At 42.7% G+C, this 14,550-nt stretch overlaps 1 protein-coding gene across 2 annotated transcripts in view; it reads left to right on the forward strand.

The window, feature by feature from the left end:
- The window catches only part of LOC139382763 (CD166 antigen homolog A-like), a 61,746-nt gene that overhangs the window by 36,145 nt on the left and 11,051 nt on the right, over positions 1-14,550 (forward strand). For both annotated transcript variants that reach the window (XM_071126900.1, XM_071126901.1), the window contains exons 2-8: positions 2,262-2,368; positions 9,961-10,162; positions 10,345-10,409; positions 10,853-10,940; positions 11,215-11,373; positions 13,766-13,890; positions 14,149-14,281. In XM_071126900.1, the coding sequence (XP_070983001.1) occupies positions 2,262-2,368; positions 9,961-10,162; positions 10,345-10,409; positions 10,853-10,940; positions 11,215-11,373; positions 13,766-13,890; positions 14,149-14,281 (879 nt within the window). The remainder of the gene's footprint in view (positions 1-2,261; positions 2,369-9,960; positions 10,163-10,344; positions 10,410-10,852; positions 10,941-11,214; positions 11,374-13,765; positions 13,891-14,148; positions 14,282-14,550) is intronic.

Below are 14,550 nucleotides of genomic sequence, written 5' to 3' on the forward strand. Positions count from 1 at the left end.
TCTAGCACGGCAACTGCGGGGAGCTGGAACAGAGCACACCGGGCTGTGAATGCGCACTGGAGACACCATGCGCATCACCGCATAACACGGTGCCTGACCAGTCACACGCTCCCCACGGTAAGCACAGGGAGTTGGCTCAGGTCTAAACCCTGACTCCGCCAATCACCCCATGTGCCCCACCCCCATTTTTTTTTTTGGAGCTGTCTCTCGGGCTTCCGTCGTTGTCTTAACTCCTCTTATCATCGCCGTTCCTCACTCGCTGCCTCTGCCTGCTTCCATGGCAGGGTCTTGTCCCCTGCCATTACCTCCTCCCAGGTCCAGGATGTCCTCCACTCCCTTTTCTCCCGGGCTCAGGATCCCTGCTCCTCCTGGCCACGCTGCTTGGTCCTTTGGTGGTGGGATCTTCTGTTACGGCTCTCGTAGGTGGTAGGAAGAGTGGACCAAAGCGCAGCATGGTAAGTGTTCATGATTCCTTTTATAAAAAAAAACACTTAAACAAAATAACAAAGCGAAAACTAACAGTTCTGTCAGGCACAGACACTAAACAGAAAACAAGATCCCACAAACCCGAAAGGAAAATGACATCTTATATGTGATCCCCAATCAATCATCCCCAAACAACGATAGACAGCTGCCTCTGAAACCACACCCGGCCAAAAACAAAGAAATAAAAAACATAGACTTTCCCACCCGAGTCACACCCTGACCTAACCAAACATAGAGAATAAAAAGGATCCTTAAGGTCAGGGCGTGACACATGTTGATGGTCACCTACTCTTGTTGCTGAGGATTACCTTATCTCAACAGCAGCAGGAGCTTTATCCTCTGTAATCCTATAATTTAGCACACTGTGATTCGTTCCCATTGTGGTCCATTGCAGTCTGGACAGATAGTATTTTTTTTTATACAAACTAATTTAAAGTTCTCCAAGAGGGTGAACACAGCTTTATTTGACTGTTCAAAAATACATATTTGAATTTATCCAATGGAAATAGGATAACTTCACAACTGCTTTGTTTGAGATTATACTGTATGGTTTTGTGGGGGTGTAATATTTAGAACTTGGATTTTAGACTTTTGGTTAAACATTTATATTGAATAAGGTTGTGTTCTTTTTGTAAAGCCTTGTAACTCCCTTTGTCACTGTCCAGTATTTGCAGGTCTACCAGGTTCTATTACTGTGTTCAGTTTGACGTGTAACAGAATGGGTATTGAGTATAGAAAGTCACACGTTGGGCTATTAGATCTGGTGTGCACATACAGTACAGGATGCAGGATGCCACTGGTCACTCTGGACAGATCTGTGTGGACTCCATGGTAACCATGGTAAAAGCATTTACTCACATTCAAAAGTGATTCAAATTCAGTGGTGCATGGGAAGCAAATGAAAACACGTCTAATGGTTACTTACTGCTTGCTGACAGGAACTTCAGCTCTGCCAAAAACAATTTTTATTTCTGTGTTTTTCATTGGGGAAAAAACAACACTATATTGAAGTGGCATGTGTAAACAGTGTAGCGAGCGTCTATACAGATAGCATACCCTGCTGCTGCTGCTTTTGTTGAGAAGATTAGATCCCCTGATGCTGCAATGGAGGTGATCAATTTAGCTTTGCATGTAAAATTGATCTGGACAGTTGAGTACTTAGTTAATTGTTTTCGTATGGGGTTAAGGCTTTTTACCAGTAAATCTAGCAGGTACAGTATGTTAATTGCCGTCCTTTAGCCTCCGTTCAAGGGGTTTTATTGGTTCCATGGCTCTCCTATGTCATTTCCTTTCCTACACACCCCCTAACCCTGACCTGAACTCTGGAAAGGCTGAAATGTGAGTGCTGTTTATGGCTAGCTGAGCAACACCTTGTAATCAGTTGAACCATGGAGGACCTCTTTTTTTTCTCTCTATGCCTGTGTGACTATCCCTCCCCTCAGTCCCCTGTTTTTTCTCTCTCTCATGCTGGACTTTGTCTCCACAGCAACATATTGGGGGCGGGAAAGGTTGTGAAGTAAAGTGGCTGTAAATAAGCAATTTCAAACGTTGGCTACCCTTGTGCATTTCGTTAATGTGCTATAAGGTAGACAGACACCTGTCAATTAACAACCTGTTAGATTAGATATATTTATGAAGATGAGCTGGAATTCCCCACAAAAATCAGTAAGACCTGAATCCATTTGAATGTCAATAGATCTCGGGCTGTGTTAAATATTTAATCAAATTTTCCCACTGACTGAGTAAATAACCATGTGTTTTTCACTCTCTCTCAGTGAGCGGTATGGATACAGTTATCGGCCTGTATGGAGAGACCATTGAGGTGCCATGCAACAATGGAGCCCCCAAACCAAAGGACCTGTTCATGACCAAATGGAAATACGTAAGTTGTTCATATACACTGAGTTTTCCAAAACATTAAGAACACCTTCCTAATATTTTGTTGCTCCCCCTATTGCCCTTAGAACAGCCTCAATTTGTTGGGGAATGGACTCTAAAAGGTGTCGAAAGTGTTCCACAGGGATGCTGGCCCATGTTGACTCCAATGCTTCCCACAGTTCTGTCAAGTTGGCTGGATGTCCTTTTGGGTGGTGGACTATTCTTGATACACACAGAAAACTGTTGAGCGTGAAAAACCCAGCAGCGTTGCAGTTCTTGACACACTCAAACCAATACCATATCCCGTTCATAGGCACTTAAATCGTTTGTCTTGCCCAAAAACTTGAAATTGGTGAACATAATTATAGAACAAATCAAATCAAATTGATTTATATAGCCCTTCTTACATCAGCTGATATCTCAAAGTGCTGTACAGAAACCCAGGCTAAAACCCCAAACAGCAAGCAATGCAGGTGTAGAAGCATGGTGGCTAGGTAAAAACTCTCTAGAACACCACGTAATTATGCAGTTAAATTAAATCGTAAGAGAAAATATATATTTTACTAACATGCTTTTATTGATTGTAAAAATTATTAAAAAAGGTATGGAATACAGTTAAGGGCTTACTTGGTACATCTATCTCATCATGCCCATCTAGTGTGGAGGTTGGCGGGAGAACAATAACAAAACCAGCTGATATTGCCAATCATTTTGCAGATTTTTTTTACAAAGAAAACTAATTTACTGAGAGATAATGTAAACACCCATTCTTGCAAACAAGCCAATGGATTGATGATCATATTAATAGCAAAATAAACTTATTTTAGTCTACCATTGGTGCCAGTAGAGGAGGTGTTAAACCTTTTAAAGTCATTACCTATGGTTAATCTACAGATGATGATCTTATGGACAATTTTTTACTTTACTATACTGCTCCCCAGATTGAAATACATATTTAATTGGTCACTAGAAAAGGGGAAATTTCCAAATGTTTGGAAGAATGCTAAACTGTGCCCAATCCGAAGGACGGCAAGGAACCCATTACTCCTGCCAATAGTCAACCAATCAGTCTACTATTGTGTGTAGACAAATATGGGAGTATCTGGAAAATAATTATCTGATCACAGCCGATCAGCATGCTTATCGCAAAAAACATTCCACTACCACTGCATTGGTTGACATGAATGCTATGGGTAATGGCAGGTTTGTGGGTGTACTATTTTTAGATTTCAGTGCAGCATTTGATTTAGCGGATCACTAAATAACTGGGACAAAAATATTGCATTATGGGTTTAAGGGGGCAATTGGGTACAGTCATATCTAACTGACAGGAAACAGTCCACCTACAGTATATCAGTGGGTTGTTTTCCTCCCCTCATGCTTTAAACTGTGGAATACAGCAGGGCAGCTGCCTTGGGCCACTTATTCACTTAATATATACCAACGACCTTCCTTATGCTTTATCTGAAACTCAAGCTACTATATTTGCAGATGATACTACAATTTATACAGCAAGACAATCGGGAACAGCAAACAATCGCTACAGCAAGCTACAAGTAGATCTTGGAAATATCAGGGTGTGGGTTTTCCGGGAAACAAACTTGTTTTGAATGCCAAGAAAACCAAAGTTATGTTGGTCTGTTCCACCAGGAAAAGGTCAACACAGCATGGGAATGCAATTAAGCTTGGGGGAGTACAAATTGAGGAAGTGGCAGAAACTACTTGGTGTGCAGCTAAACAACTGCTTATTATGGTCGTCTCATATAACTAATATATGTAAAAAATAAACAAATAAATAAAAAACTCCATGCATGATCAGAAGGATAGCTAAATATTTACCGGGAAAGATTCTGAAGCTAACAACCCAAGCATTAATTGGGAGTGAACTACTGTTCTGTGGTCTGGGGAAATGCATCATCAAATCAAATAAAATGTTATTGGTCACATACACGTGATTAGCAGATGTTATTGCGGATGTAACGAAATGCTTGTGCTTCTATCTCCAACAGTGCAGTAATATCTAACAAATTACACAACATATGCAAAGCTCATATTTCAAACACAGACACTCCTTCACTCAAACGCTCATGCACACACACTGAGGCACACACACAATATCCAGACACTCCTTCACTCAAACGCTCATGCACCCACACTGAGGCACACACACAATATCCACAGACACTCTCCCGCCCTGGTTAAAATAAAATAAGAAAACAACAATACACACAAATCTAAGTAGGAATGAATTAAGACTATATTCATATGGACGAGTGATGTCAGAGCGGAACGGACTAAGAAACAGTAGAATAGTATAGAATACAATATATACATATGAGATGAGTAATGCAAGACATGAAAAACATTATTAAGTGAATGAGATACCGTAGAATAGTATAGAAAACATTATATACATATGAGATGTAGCAATTGATGCATGATTGCAACAACACATCATCAGTAACAATTGCAACAACACATCAGTAGGGTAAAACTAACCTGTCTCACAACGGTCTAAACCCAGCTCTATTAGTGGGTGATCAATCCCAGCGCTCGGTGATTTCTGCTTCACAATGATAGGAAGAGCCGACATCGAAGGATCAAAAAGCGATGTCGCTATGAACGCTTGCCAGATTTATAAACACTATTAAAGTGATTAGTGTTCCATTCCTTAAAGTGGCCAGTGATTTCTAGTCTATGCCTATAGGCAGCAGCCTCTAATGTGCTGGTGATGGCTGTTTAACAGTCTGATAGCCTTGAGATAGAAGCTGTTTTTCAGTCTCTTGGTCCCATCTTTGATGCACCTGTACTGACCTCGCCTTCTGGATGATAGCGGGGTGAACAAGCAGTGGCTTGGGTGGTTGATGTCCTTGATGATCTTTTTGGCCTTCCTGTAACATCGGGTGCTGTAGGAAATCACATATCCTGAGGCTGCATTCATTGTAGCTGGGGATTTTAACAAGACTAATCTGAAAACAAGACTCCCTAAACTCTATCAGCATATCGATTGTGCTACCAGGGCTGATAAAACCCTGGATCATTGTTATTCTAACTTCCGTGACGCATGTAAGGCCCTCCCCGCCCTCCTTTCGGAAAAGCTGACCACGACTCCATTTTGTTGCTCCCAGCCTATAGACAGAGACTAAAACAGGAAGCTCCCGCGCTCAGGTCTGTTCAACGCTGGTCCGAGCAATCTGATTCCACGCTTCAAGATTGCTTCGATCACGTGGATTGGGATATGTTCCGCATTGTGTCAAACAACAACATTGATGAATACACTGATTCTGTGAGCGAGTTTATTAGCAAGTGCATCGGCGATGTCGTACCCACAGCAACTATTAAAACATTCCCAAATCAGAAACCGTGGTGGCAGCATTCATGCGAATCACTGCTTTTAACCAGGGCAAGGTGACCGGAAACATGACCAAATACAAATAGTGTAACTATTCCCTCCGCAAGGCAATCAAACAAGCTAAGCGTCAGTATAGAGACAAAGTAGAGTCGCAATTCAACGGCTCAGACACAAGAGGTATGTGGCAAGGTCTACAGTCAATCACGGATTACAAAAAGAAAACCAGCACCGTCGCGGACCTGGATGTCTTGCTCCCAGACAGACTAAACAACTTCTTTGCTCACTTTGAGGACAATACAGTGCCACTGAAACGGCCCGCTACCAAAACCTGCGGGCTCTCCTTCACTGTAGCCAACTTGAGTAAAACATTTAAACGTGTTAACCCTCGCAAGGCTGCAGGCCCAGCATGCGCAGACCAGCTGGCTGGTGTGTTTACGGACATATTCAATCAATCCTTATCCCAGTCTGTTGTTCCCACATGCTTCAAGAGGGCCACCATTGTTCCTGTTCCCAAGAAAGCTAAGGTAACTGAGCTAAATGACTACCGCCCCGTAGCACTCACTTCCATCATCATGAAGTGCTTTGAGAGACTAGTCAAGGACCATATCACCTCCACCCTACCTGACACCCTAGACCCAATCCAATTTTCTTACCACCCCAATAGGTCCACAGATGACGCAATCGCAACCACACTGCACACTGCCCTAACCCATCTGACAAGAGGAATACCTATGTGAGAATGCTGTTCATCGACTACAGCTCAGCATTTAACACCATGGTACCCTCCAAACTCGTCATCAATGTCAAGACCCTGGGTCTCGACCCCGCCCTGTGCAACTGGGTCCTGGACTTCCTGACGTGCCGCCCCCAGGTGGTGAGGGTAGGTAACAACATCTCCACCCCGCTGATCCTCAACCCTGGGGCCCCACAAGGGTGCGTTCTGAGCCCTCTCCTGTACTCCATGTTCACCACGACTGCGTGGCCATGCACACCTCCAACTCAATCATCAAGTTTGCGGACGACACTACAGTGGTAGGCTTGATTCCCAACAACGATGAGACGGCTTACAGGGAGGAGGTGAGGGCCCTCGGAGTGTGGGGTCAGGAAAATAACCTCACACTCAACGTCAACGAAACAAAGGAGATGATCGTTGACTTCAGGAAACAGCAGAGGGAGCACCCCCCTATCCACATCGATGGGACAGTAGTGGAGAGAGTAGTAAGTTTTAAGTTATTCGGCGTACACATCACGGACAAACTGAATTGGTCCACCCACACAGACAGCGTGGTGAAGAAGGCGCAGCAGCGCCTCTTCAACCTCAGGAGGCTGAAGAAATTCGGCTTGTCACCAAAAACACTCAAAAACTTTTACAGATGCACAATGGAGAGCATCCTGTCGGGCTGTATCACCGCCTGGTACAGCAACTGCTCCGCCCACAACCATAAGGCTCTCCAGAGTGTAGTGAGGACTGCACAACGCATCACCGGGGGCAAACTACCTGCCCTCCAGGACACCTACACCACGCAATGTCACAGGAAGGCCATAAAGATCATCAAGGACAACAACCACCCGAGCCACTGCCTGTTCACCCCGCTATCATCCAGAAGGCGAGGTCAGTACAGGTGCATCAAAGCAGGGACAGAGAGACTGAAAAACAAATTCTATCTCAAGGCCATCAGACTGTTAAACAGCCATCACTAACATTGAGTGGCTGCTGCCAACATACTGACTCAACTCCAACCACTTTAATATTGGAAAAATGTATGTAACTTGCCACTTTAAACAATGCCACTTAATACAATGTTTACATACCCTACATTACTCATCTCATATGTATATACTGTACTCTATACCATCTACTGCATCTTGCCATCTTTATGTAATACATGTATCACTAGCCACTTTAAACAATGCCACTTTTATATGTTTACATACCCTACATTACTCATCTCATATGTATATACTGTACTTGATAGCATCTACTGCATCTTGCCTATGCCGTTCTGTACCATCACTCATTCATATGTCTTTATGTACATATTATTCATTCCTTTACACTTGTGTGTATAAGGTAGTTGTTGTGAAATTGTTAGGTTAGATTACTCGTTCGTTATTACTGCGTTGTCGGAACTAGAAGCACAAGCATTTCGCTACACTCGCATTAACATCTGCTAACCATGTGTATGTGACAAATAAAATTGGATTTGATTTGAGGGCAGGTACTTTTCCCCTGGTAATGTATTGGGCAGACCGCACCACCCTCTGGAGAGCCTTGTGGTTGCGGGCGGTGCACTTGCCATACCAGGTGGTGATACAGCCCGACAGGATGCTTTAAATTGTGCATCTGCAAAAGTTTGTGAGGGTTTTAGTTGACAAGCCAAATTTCTTTAGCCTCCTGAGGTTGAAGAGGCTCTGTTTCGCCTTCTTCACCACACTGTCTGTGTGGGTGGTCCATTTCAGTTTGTCAGTGATGTGTTCGCCAAGGGACTTGAAGCGTTCCACCTTTTCCACTGCGGTCCCGTCGATGTAGATAGGGGTGTGCACCCTCTGCTGTTTTCTCAAGTCCACGATCATCTCCTAATCAGCAGGTGAGATTAGGAGGCTGCAGATTGGACAGAACAAAGCAGCAAGAATTGGTGGAGATATGGTTCTTCTGTTGTAGTCATGCACAATGCTCTTGGGTGGTCATCAATCAATAAAAAACATGCTATTTTATTTCACAATGTACACCATTTAAAACGGCCAAACTCCATTCAGTTAGTAAGAGACAGACATTCAGTCAATACTAAGAATAGATTGTCCACCGTCTGTGTTATCCAGACAGAAAACAGAAATAGGCTAAATAACATTTAGATTCAGAGCAATAAAGAAATTAAATCATTTATCTGAGCAAACCTTTCAATATATAAATTCAAACAATACTTTAGAATCATTTAAATATAATAAATTGGAAGGTTGTGCTGGACTATGGTAGATGAAGGAACAAATCTATCTTTTCAGAGTGTTAGAGTATTTATCTGGTCAATATGTCAGTGTTTTATGTCTGTATGTTTATGTTGTTTATGTTGTTGGTAACAGTGTTTTATGTCTGTTGTTGGTAACAGTGTTTTATGTCTGTTGTTGGTAACAGTGTGTTATGTCTGTTGTTGGTAACAGTGTGTTATATGTGAAAATGTGTTTGTATTATAAACTGTATTTTCATGTTTAAGGACTCTTGGAAGATTAGTCCAAATGAAGACTAAAAGATCCTAATCAAATCAAAATCACCCTCTGAATGACAAATCAAATCAAATCAAATCAAATTTTATTTGTCACATACACATGGTTAGCAGATGTTAATGCGAGTGTAGCGAAATGCTTGTGCTTCTAGTTCCGACAATGCAGTAATAACCAACAAGTAATCTAACTAACAATTCCAAAACTACTGTCTTGTACACAGTGTGAGGGGATAAAGAATATGTACATAAGGATATATGAATGAGTGATGGTACAGAGCAGCATAGGCAGATACAGTAGATTGTATCGAGTACAGTATATACATATGAGATGAGTATGTAAACAAAGTGGCATAGTTAAAGTGGCTAGTGATACATGTATTACATAAGGATACAGTCGATGATATAGAGTACAGTATATACGTATGCCTATGAGATGAATAATGTAGGGTAAGTAACATTATATAAGGTAGCACACACACACAATCAATGTCTCACTTGTATCAAGGCTTAAAAATCCTTCTTTAACCTATTTCCCCCCTTTTAACGACACTTGTTGAAGTGGATTTAACAAGTGACATCAATAAGGGATCATAGCTTTCACCTGAATTCACCTAGTCAGTCTATGTCATGGAAAGAGCAGGTGTTCCTGCCTAAAGTCCACTGGGCTAATGTTGGAGAGACTGATAGAAACTGAGACAAACACATATCTGAACCCCACCCTGTCTGGACACGTATACACCTTTAAGTGTATTTCCACTGTGAAGACCACAAGGATATTTCATATTTTGTATACTATATGTATACATATCCTCTTTACACCTTCAACCTTCAAGCTTCAAGCAACAGTGTAAAAATAATGGTTGATATTCTAAAATAGCTATTAATAAGTCACAAACTAAGTCTATTTAGCTCCTGCACCATTAGTGGGTGCATGTTTTGTTCAATGGTTTTTATACCAAGACAGTCTTAAAATAGTGCAGCTCCATTAGCTAAGTTTTTAAAACCCAAACTGTTTTATATTTACAGGACGATGGAGACCTGCTGACCCAGCTTAAAGACCAGGACGCCTCTGTCATAGCCACTGACAAGTACAAGGACCGTGTCAGCATGGCCGAAAACTCCAGCCTGCTGATTGCTGCAGCAACACTGAAGGACGAGAAGACTTTTACTTGCATGGTGGTGGCTGGGGCTGACATCTCAGAATACCCAGTCAAACTCCTTATCCACAGTGGGTACATAAGGGCAATAGTGCAGCCATACTAATGCATGCTATGGAATGGGTCTTTGAGGTACAATTCAATGCTGTGCTGTGCTGTGCTGTGCTGTGATATCATTATGGTTAGCCCTGGTGATAGTGAGTGCTCTCTGAGATGCCTACAGCTAGTTAATGTTATGAACTGTGTTCTACAGAGGCTCCAACCGGAGTGGAGATCACAGCCCTAGCCACGGAGCTGGAGATTGGCAAACCAACCCAGGTAGGTTCATCATGTGCTTTGCTTATGCCTACATTATGTTAAGCAGGAAATCAAGGGAAATCCTTCATTGCAGATGAAGTGTCTTGAGGCAAACTAAGGAAGGATGGTGCTGCTGGAATGATGAGAGATTTAAAGTGATCTTGATGAATTAGTAAACAGCAGAATATCCCTCCTCCAATTAAAACAACCATGGGATCTAAGAGGGGGTTTAAAATGCTTTGGGCATTTCATGCTACATGAGGGGAGTTCACAAATGCAGTAAATCCAACACAGATAAGAGCTAGTTTGCACAGATATTTGATCAATTTAGCAACAAAAATATTGGAATTTTACTGGGCTACTTTCATAACATAAGGATTTTCCAACCTTTTGTGTGCCCTTGTGGATTGTTCTAAAAGAGGATTTTGCAGTTTTTTCTTCACTTTGTTTTATCATCTGCACAGCTAGGGCAATGCAGCACCTCTGATGCCAACCCAGCTGCCAGCATCACATGGTTCAAGAACAAGAAACCTCTGGTGGCTGATGGGAAAGGTACGTTATTGAAATTCTGATGGATTATTTACAAGTGGTAAATAATGAAGATTGCACATTCACACATTTCACTTGTTCTGTGTGAGATTCCACAAGAACCGAGCATTGAAATATCACCTCTAGAGCTACATATTTTCTTCAATACTCATAAATGTGTCTGTTTCTACAGGATCTAAAATGTCAGTGACTTGGTGATCATATTATTATTTATCTCTGTGTCTGTAGGCTACTCTGTGACCATACCATTTCTAATCAGTATTGTTGTGATTTATAGGCATTATAATCAGTTCCAAAGTAAAGGTGGACGAAGTCACTGGCCTCACCACCACCTCCTCCATTCTGCAGTACACAGCTGAGAAGGGAGACACAGCAGCTCTGTTCACCTGCGGGGCTTTGAATACCTTGTCCTCTCCAGTCTCCTTCACTGTCACCTGTAAGTAACCAGAAAGCCACCAAACTACTCCAACTACCCAAACTAGCCCAACTGCCCCAAAGACCTAAACTGACCAAACCAACCTCAAACTGCCTCAACTACCCTTACTACCTAAACTACCCAAGCTACCCCAACTACCGTAACTGCCTCAACTATCCGACACAACTTCCCTAACCGCTGGTTTTCCTAGGAAGGCTATTGATCTGCTATCAGCCTCAGCAGTCAGCAGTTAGTGTATCGACAAACAGATTGATGGCTATTTTATTTTCAAGTTATAGTTGGAAAGTTTGTGCCTCTATGGCTTTTTTCTTGCAGCCCAGACAGACAACAACAATGACACCATAATGGCACTAATTTAAAAAGGAGGTGAGCATGAGTCTGTTGTGGGAGTGTTTTGGAGCATAGCATTCAAGGAATAGCATAGTCAATGTTATTTGCTATAGATGGCTCTTTAAATAGGACAGGGCTCAGATGCTGTTTGAATCCTGTTTTTAAAGAAATGTGGGCAATTTGGCTCGTCTGGAGCAGTACCATTGACGTTTGAAAGGAGCTTTTTGTCTAGAGCCTTGGGGTGTGACTGCCATTCGAACAGCTCCACCGCTGCATTCAAAAGCAGCCATCGCCACAGAACACACTCAGAAATGGAGTGTACAGCTCTGAGGACTTCACTAGCTTGGCTAGTCTGCTCCCTCTGATGGTCTCAGAAGCCCTGTCTGTCCAGGGTCACTGTCAATCACCACATTCTTATCGGCAGACTCAACAGCCTTGGTTTCTCAAATGACTGCCTCTTCTGCTTCACCAACTACTTCTCAGACAGAGTTCAGTGTGTCAAATCGGAGGGCCTGTTGTACGGACCTCTGGCAGTCTCTATGGGGGTGCCACAGGGTTCAATCCTCGGGCCGACTCTTCTCTGTCTACATCAATGATGTCGCACTTGCTGCTGGTGATTCTCTGATTCACCTCTACGCAGACAACACCATTCTGTATACTTCTGGCCCTTCTTTGGACACTGTTTTAACCAACCTCCAGGCAAGCTTCAATGCAATACAACTCTCCTTCCATGGCCTCCAACTGCTCTTAAATGCAAGTAAAACTAAATGTATGCTCTTCACCCGATCGCTGCCCACACCTGCCCGCCCTTCCAGCATCACTACTCTGGACGGTTCTGACTTAGAATATGTGGACAACTACAAATACCTAGGTGTCTGGTTAGACTGTAAACTCTCCTTCCAGACTCACATTAAGCATCTCCAATCCAAAATTAAATTAAATCTATAATTAGCTTCCTATTTCGCAACAAAGCATCCTTCAATCATGTTGCCAAACATACCCTCGTAAAACTGACTATCCTACCGATCCTTGACTTCGGCGATGTAATTTACAAAATAGCCTCCAACACTCTGCTCAGCAAATTGGATGCAGTATATCACAGTGCCATCCGTTTTGTCACCAAAGCCCCATATACTACCCACCACTGTGACCTGTATGCTCTCGTTGGCTTGGCTGGCCATCGCTTCATATTCATCGCCAAACCCACTGGCTCCAGGTCATCTATAAGTCTTTGCTAGGTAAAGCTCTGCCTTATCTCAGCTCACTGGTCACCATAACAGCACCCACCCGTAGCACGCGCTCCAGCAGGTATATTTCACTGGTCACCCCCAAAGCCAACACCTCATTTGGCCGCCTTTCCTTCCAATTCTCTGCTGCCAATGACTGGAACAAATTGCAAAAATCACTGAAGCTGGAGACTCATATCTCCCTCACTAGCTTTAAGCACCCGCTGTCAGAGCAGCTCACAGATTTCTGCACCTGTACATAGCTCATCTGTAAATAGCCCATCCAACTACCTCATCCCCATACTGTTATTTATTTTATTTATTTTGCTCCTTTGCACCACAGTATCCCTACTTGCACACTCATCTTCTGCACATCTATCACTCCAGTGTTTAATTGCTATATTGTAATTATTTCACCACTATGGCCTATTTATTGCCTTACCTCCCTTATCCTACCTCATTTGCACACACTGTATATAGACTGTTTCTATTGTATTATTGACTGTATGTTTGTTTATTCCATGTGTAACTCTGTGTTGTTGTTTGTGTCGCACTGCTTTGCTTTACCTTGGCCAGGTCGCAGTTGTTCTCTCAACTAGCCTACCTGGTTAAATAAAGGTGAAATAAAAAAATAAAACTGTGTGCCGGGTCTCAGCCTGACTGTGTCCTCCTCCTCTCTGACCCCTTTTTTCTCTCTCTCTCTCTCTCTCTCTCTCTCTCTCTCTCTCTCTCTCTCTCTCTCGCTCTCGCTCTTTCCCTCTCTGCTGTTCACTCTCTGCTGTTCTCTTGCTCCTGTTTTCTCTCTCTTGTTCTGTCTCTCTGTCCTCTCCCAACAGACCCCACAGAGAGGATCAGTCTGCATGTCATTTCGAAAGGGCCCCTAATGGAAGGAGCCAACGTGACTCTGAAGTGCAAGGCTGACGGGAACCCACCTCCCACCAGCTTCAACTTCCACATTCTGGCAAGCTCTCAGTGATATGACTCCATTACCCTCCCACACAACCAGAAACCCCACCTGGCATACTGTATGCCCTTAGTTCCTACTCTGATCCCATTAATTACTTGCCTTCTACTCCTATTGTCCTCTTTAACCCAGTCGAACCCTACACCTGGTCAAACTCTACACATCCTACACCATTCACCCTGTCTTTAAAGCGCTACATTAACCTAGACTCAAGCCCATCTGAGAGTTTCAAAATGTATTCCTATGTTCCTAAAGGGAAAGGTGGTGAAGGTGGAGAACTCTGACTCCTACACTGTGACTGATGTCACACGTGAAAGCACAGGAGAATACAAGTGTTCTATCATTGACAATGCCAAGATGGAAGATTCCAAGAACATTACCATCAATTGTAAGTCACTCTTTATCTACAGATATCTTGATCAATGGTTTAAGTTATTGATTATGCGTTCTTCAATTAAGTTAGGTATTATCTTCAACTGAGATACTGCCAGCAATTTCTTTAACGATGCTAGGCCAGCAATGAATTCATGGGAAATACCAGCCATAATGATAGCCCACTTCCTCCTGCTATAGATTGCAATACTCATCATCTAATTCATAATTAATTTTATGTCCGGCTGTATAACCTCATTAGGGTTAGTTTTCTCAAAGGGGAAC

Source organism: Oncorhynchus clarkii, chromosome 24 (genome assembly GCF_045791955.1).
Source record: "Oncorhynchus clarkii lewisi isolate Uvic-CL-2024 chromosome 24, UVic_Ocla_1.0, whole genome shotgun sequence".
Taxonomy (NCBI): domain Eukaryota; kingdom Metazoa; phylum Chordata; class Actinopteri; order Salmoniformes; family Salmonidae; genus Oncorhynchus; species Oncorhynchus clarkii.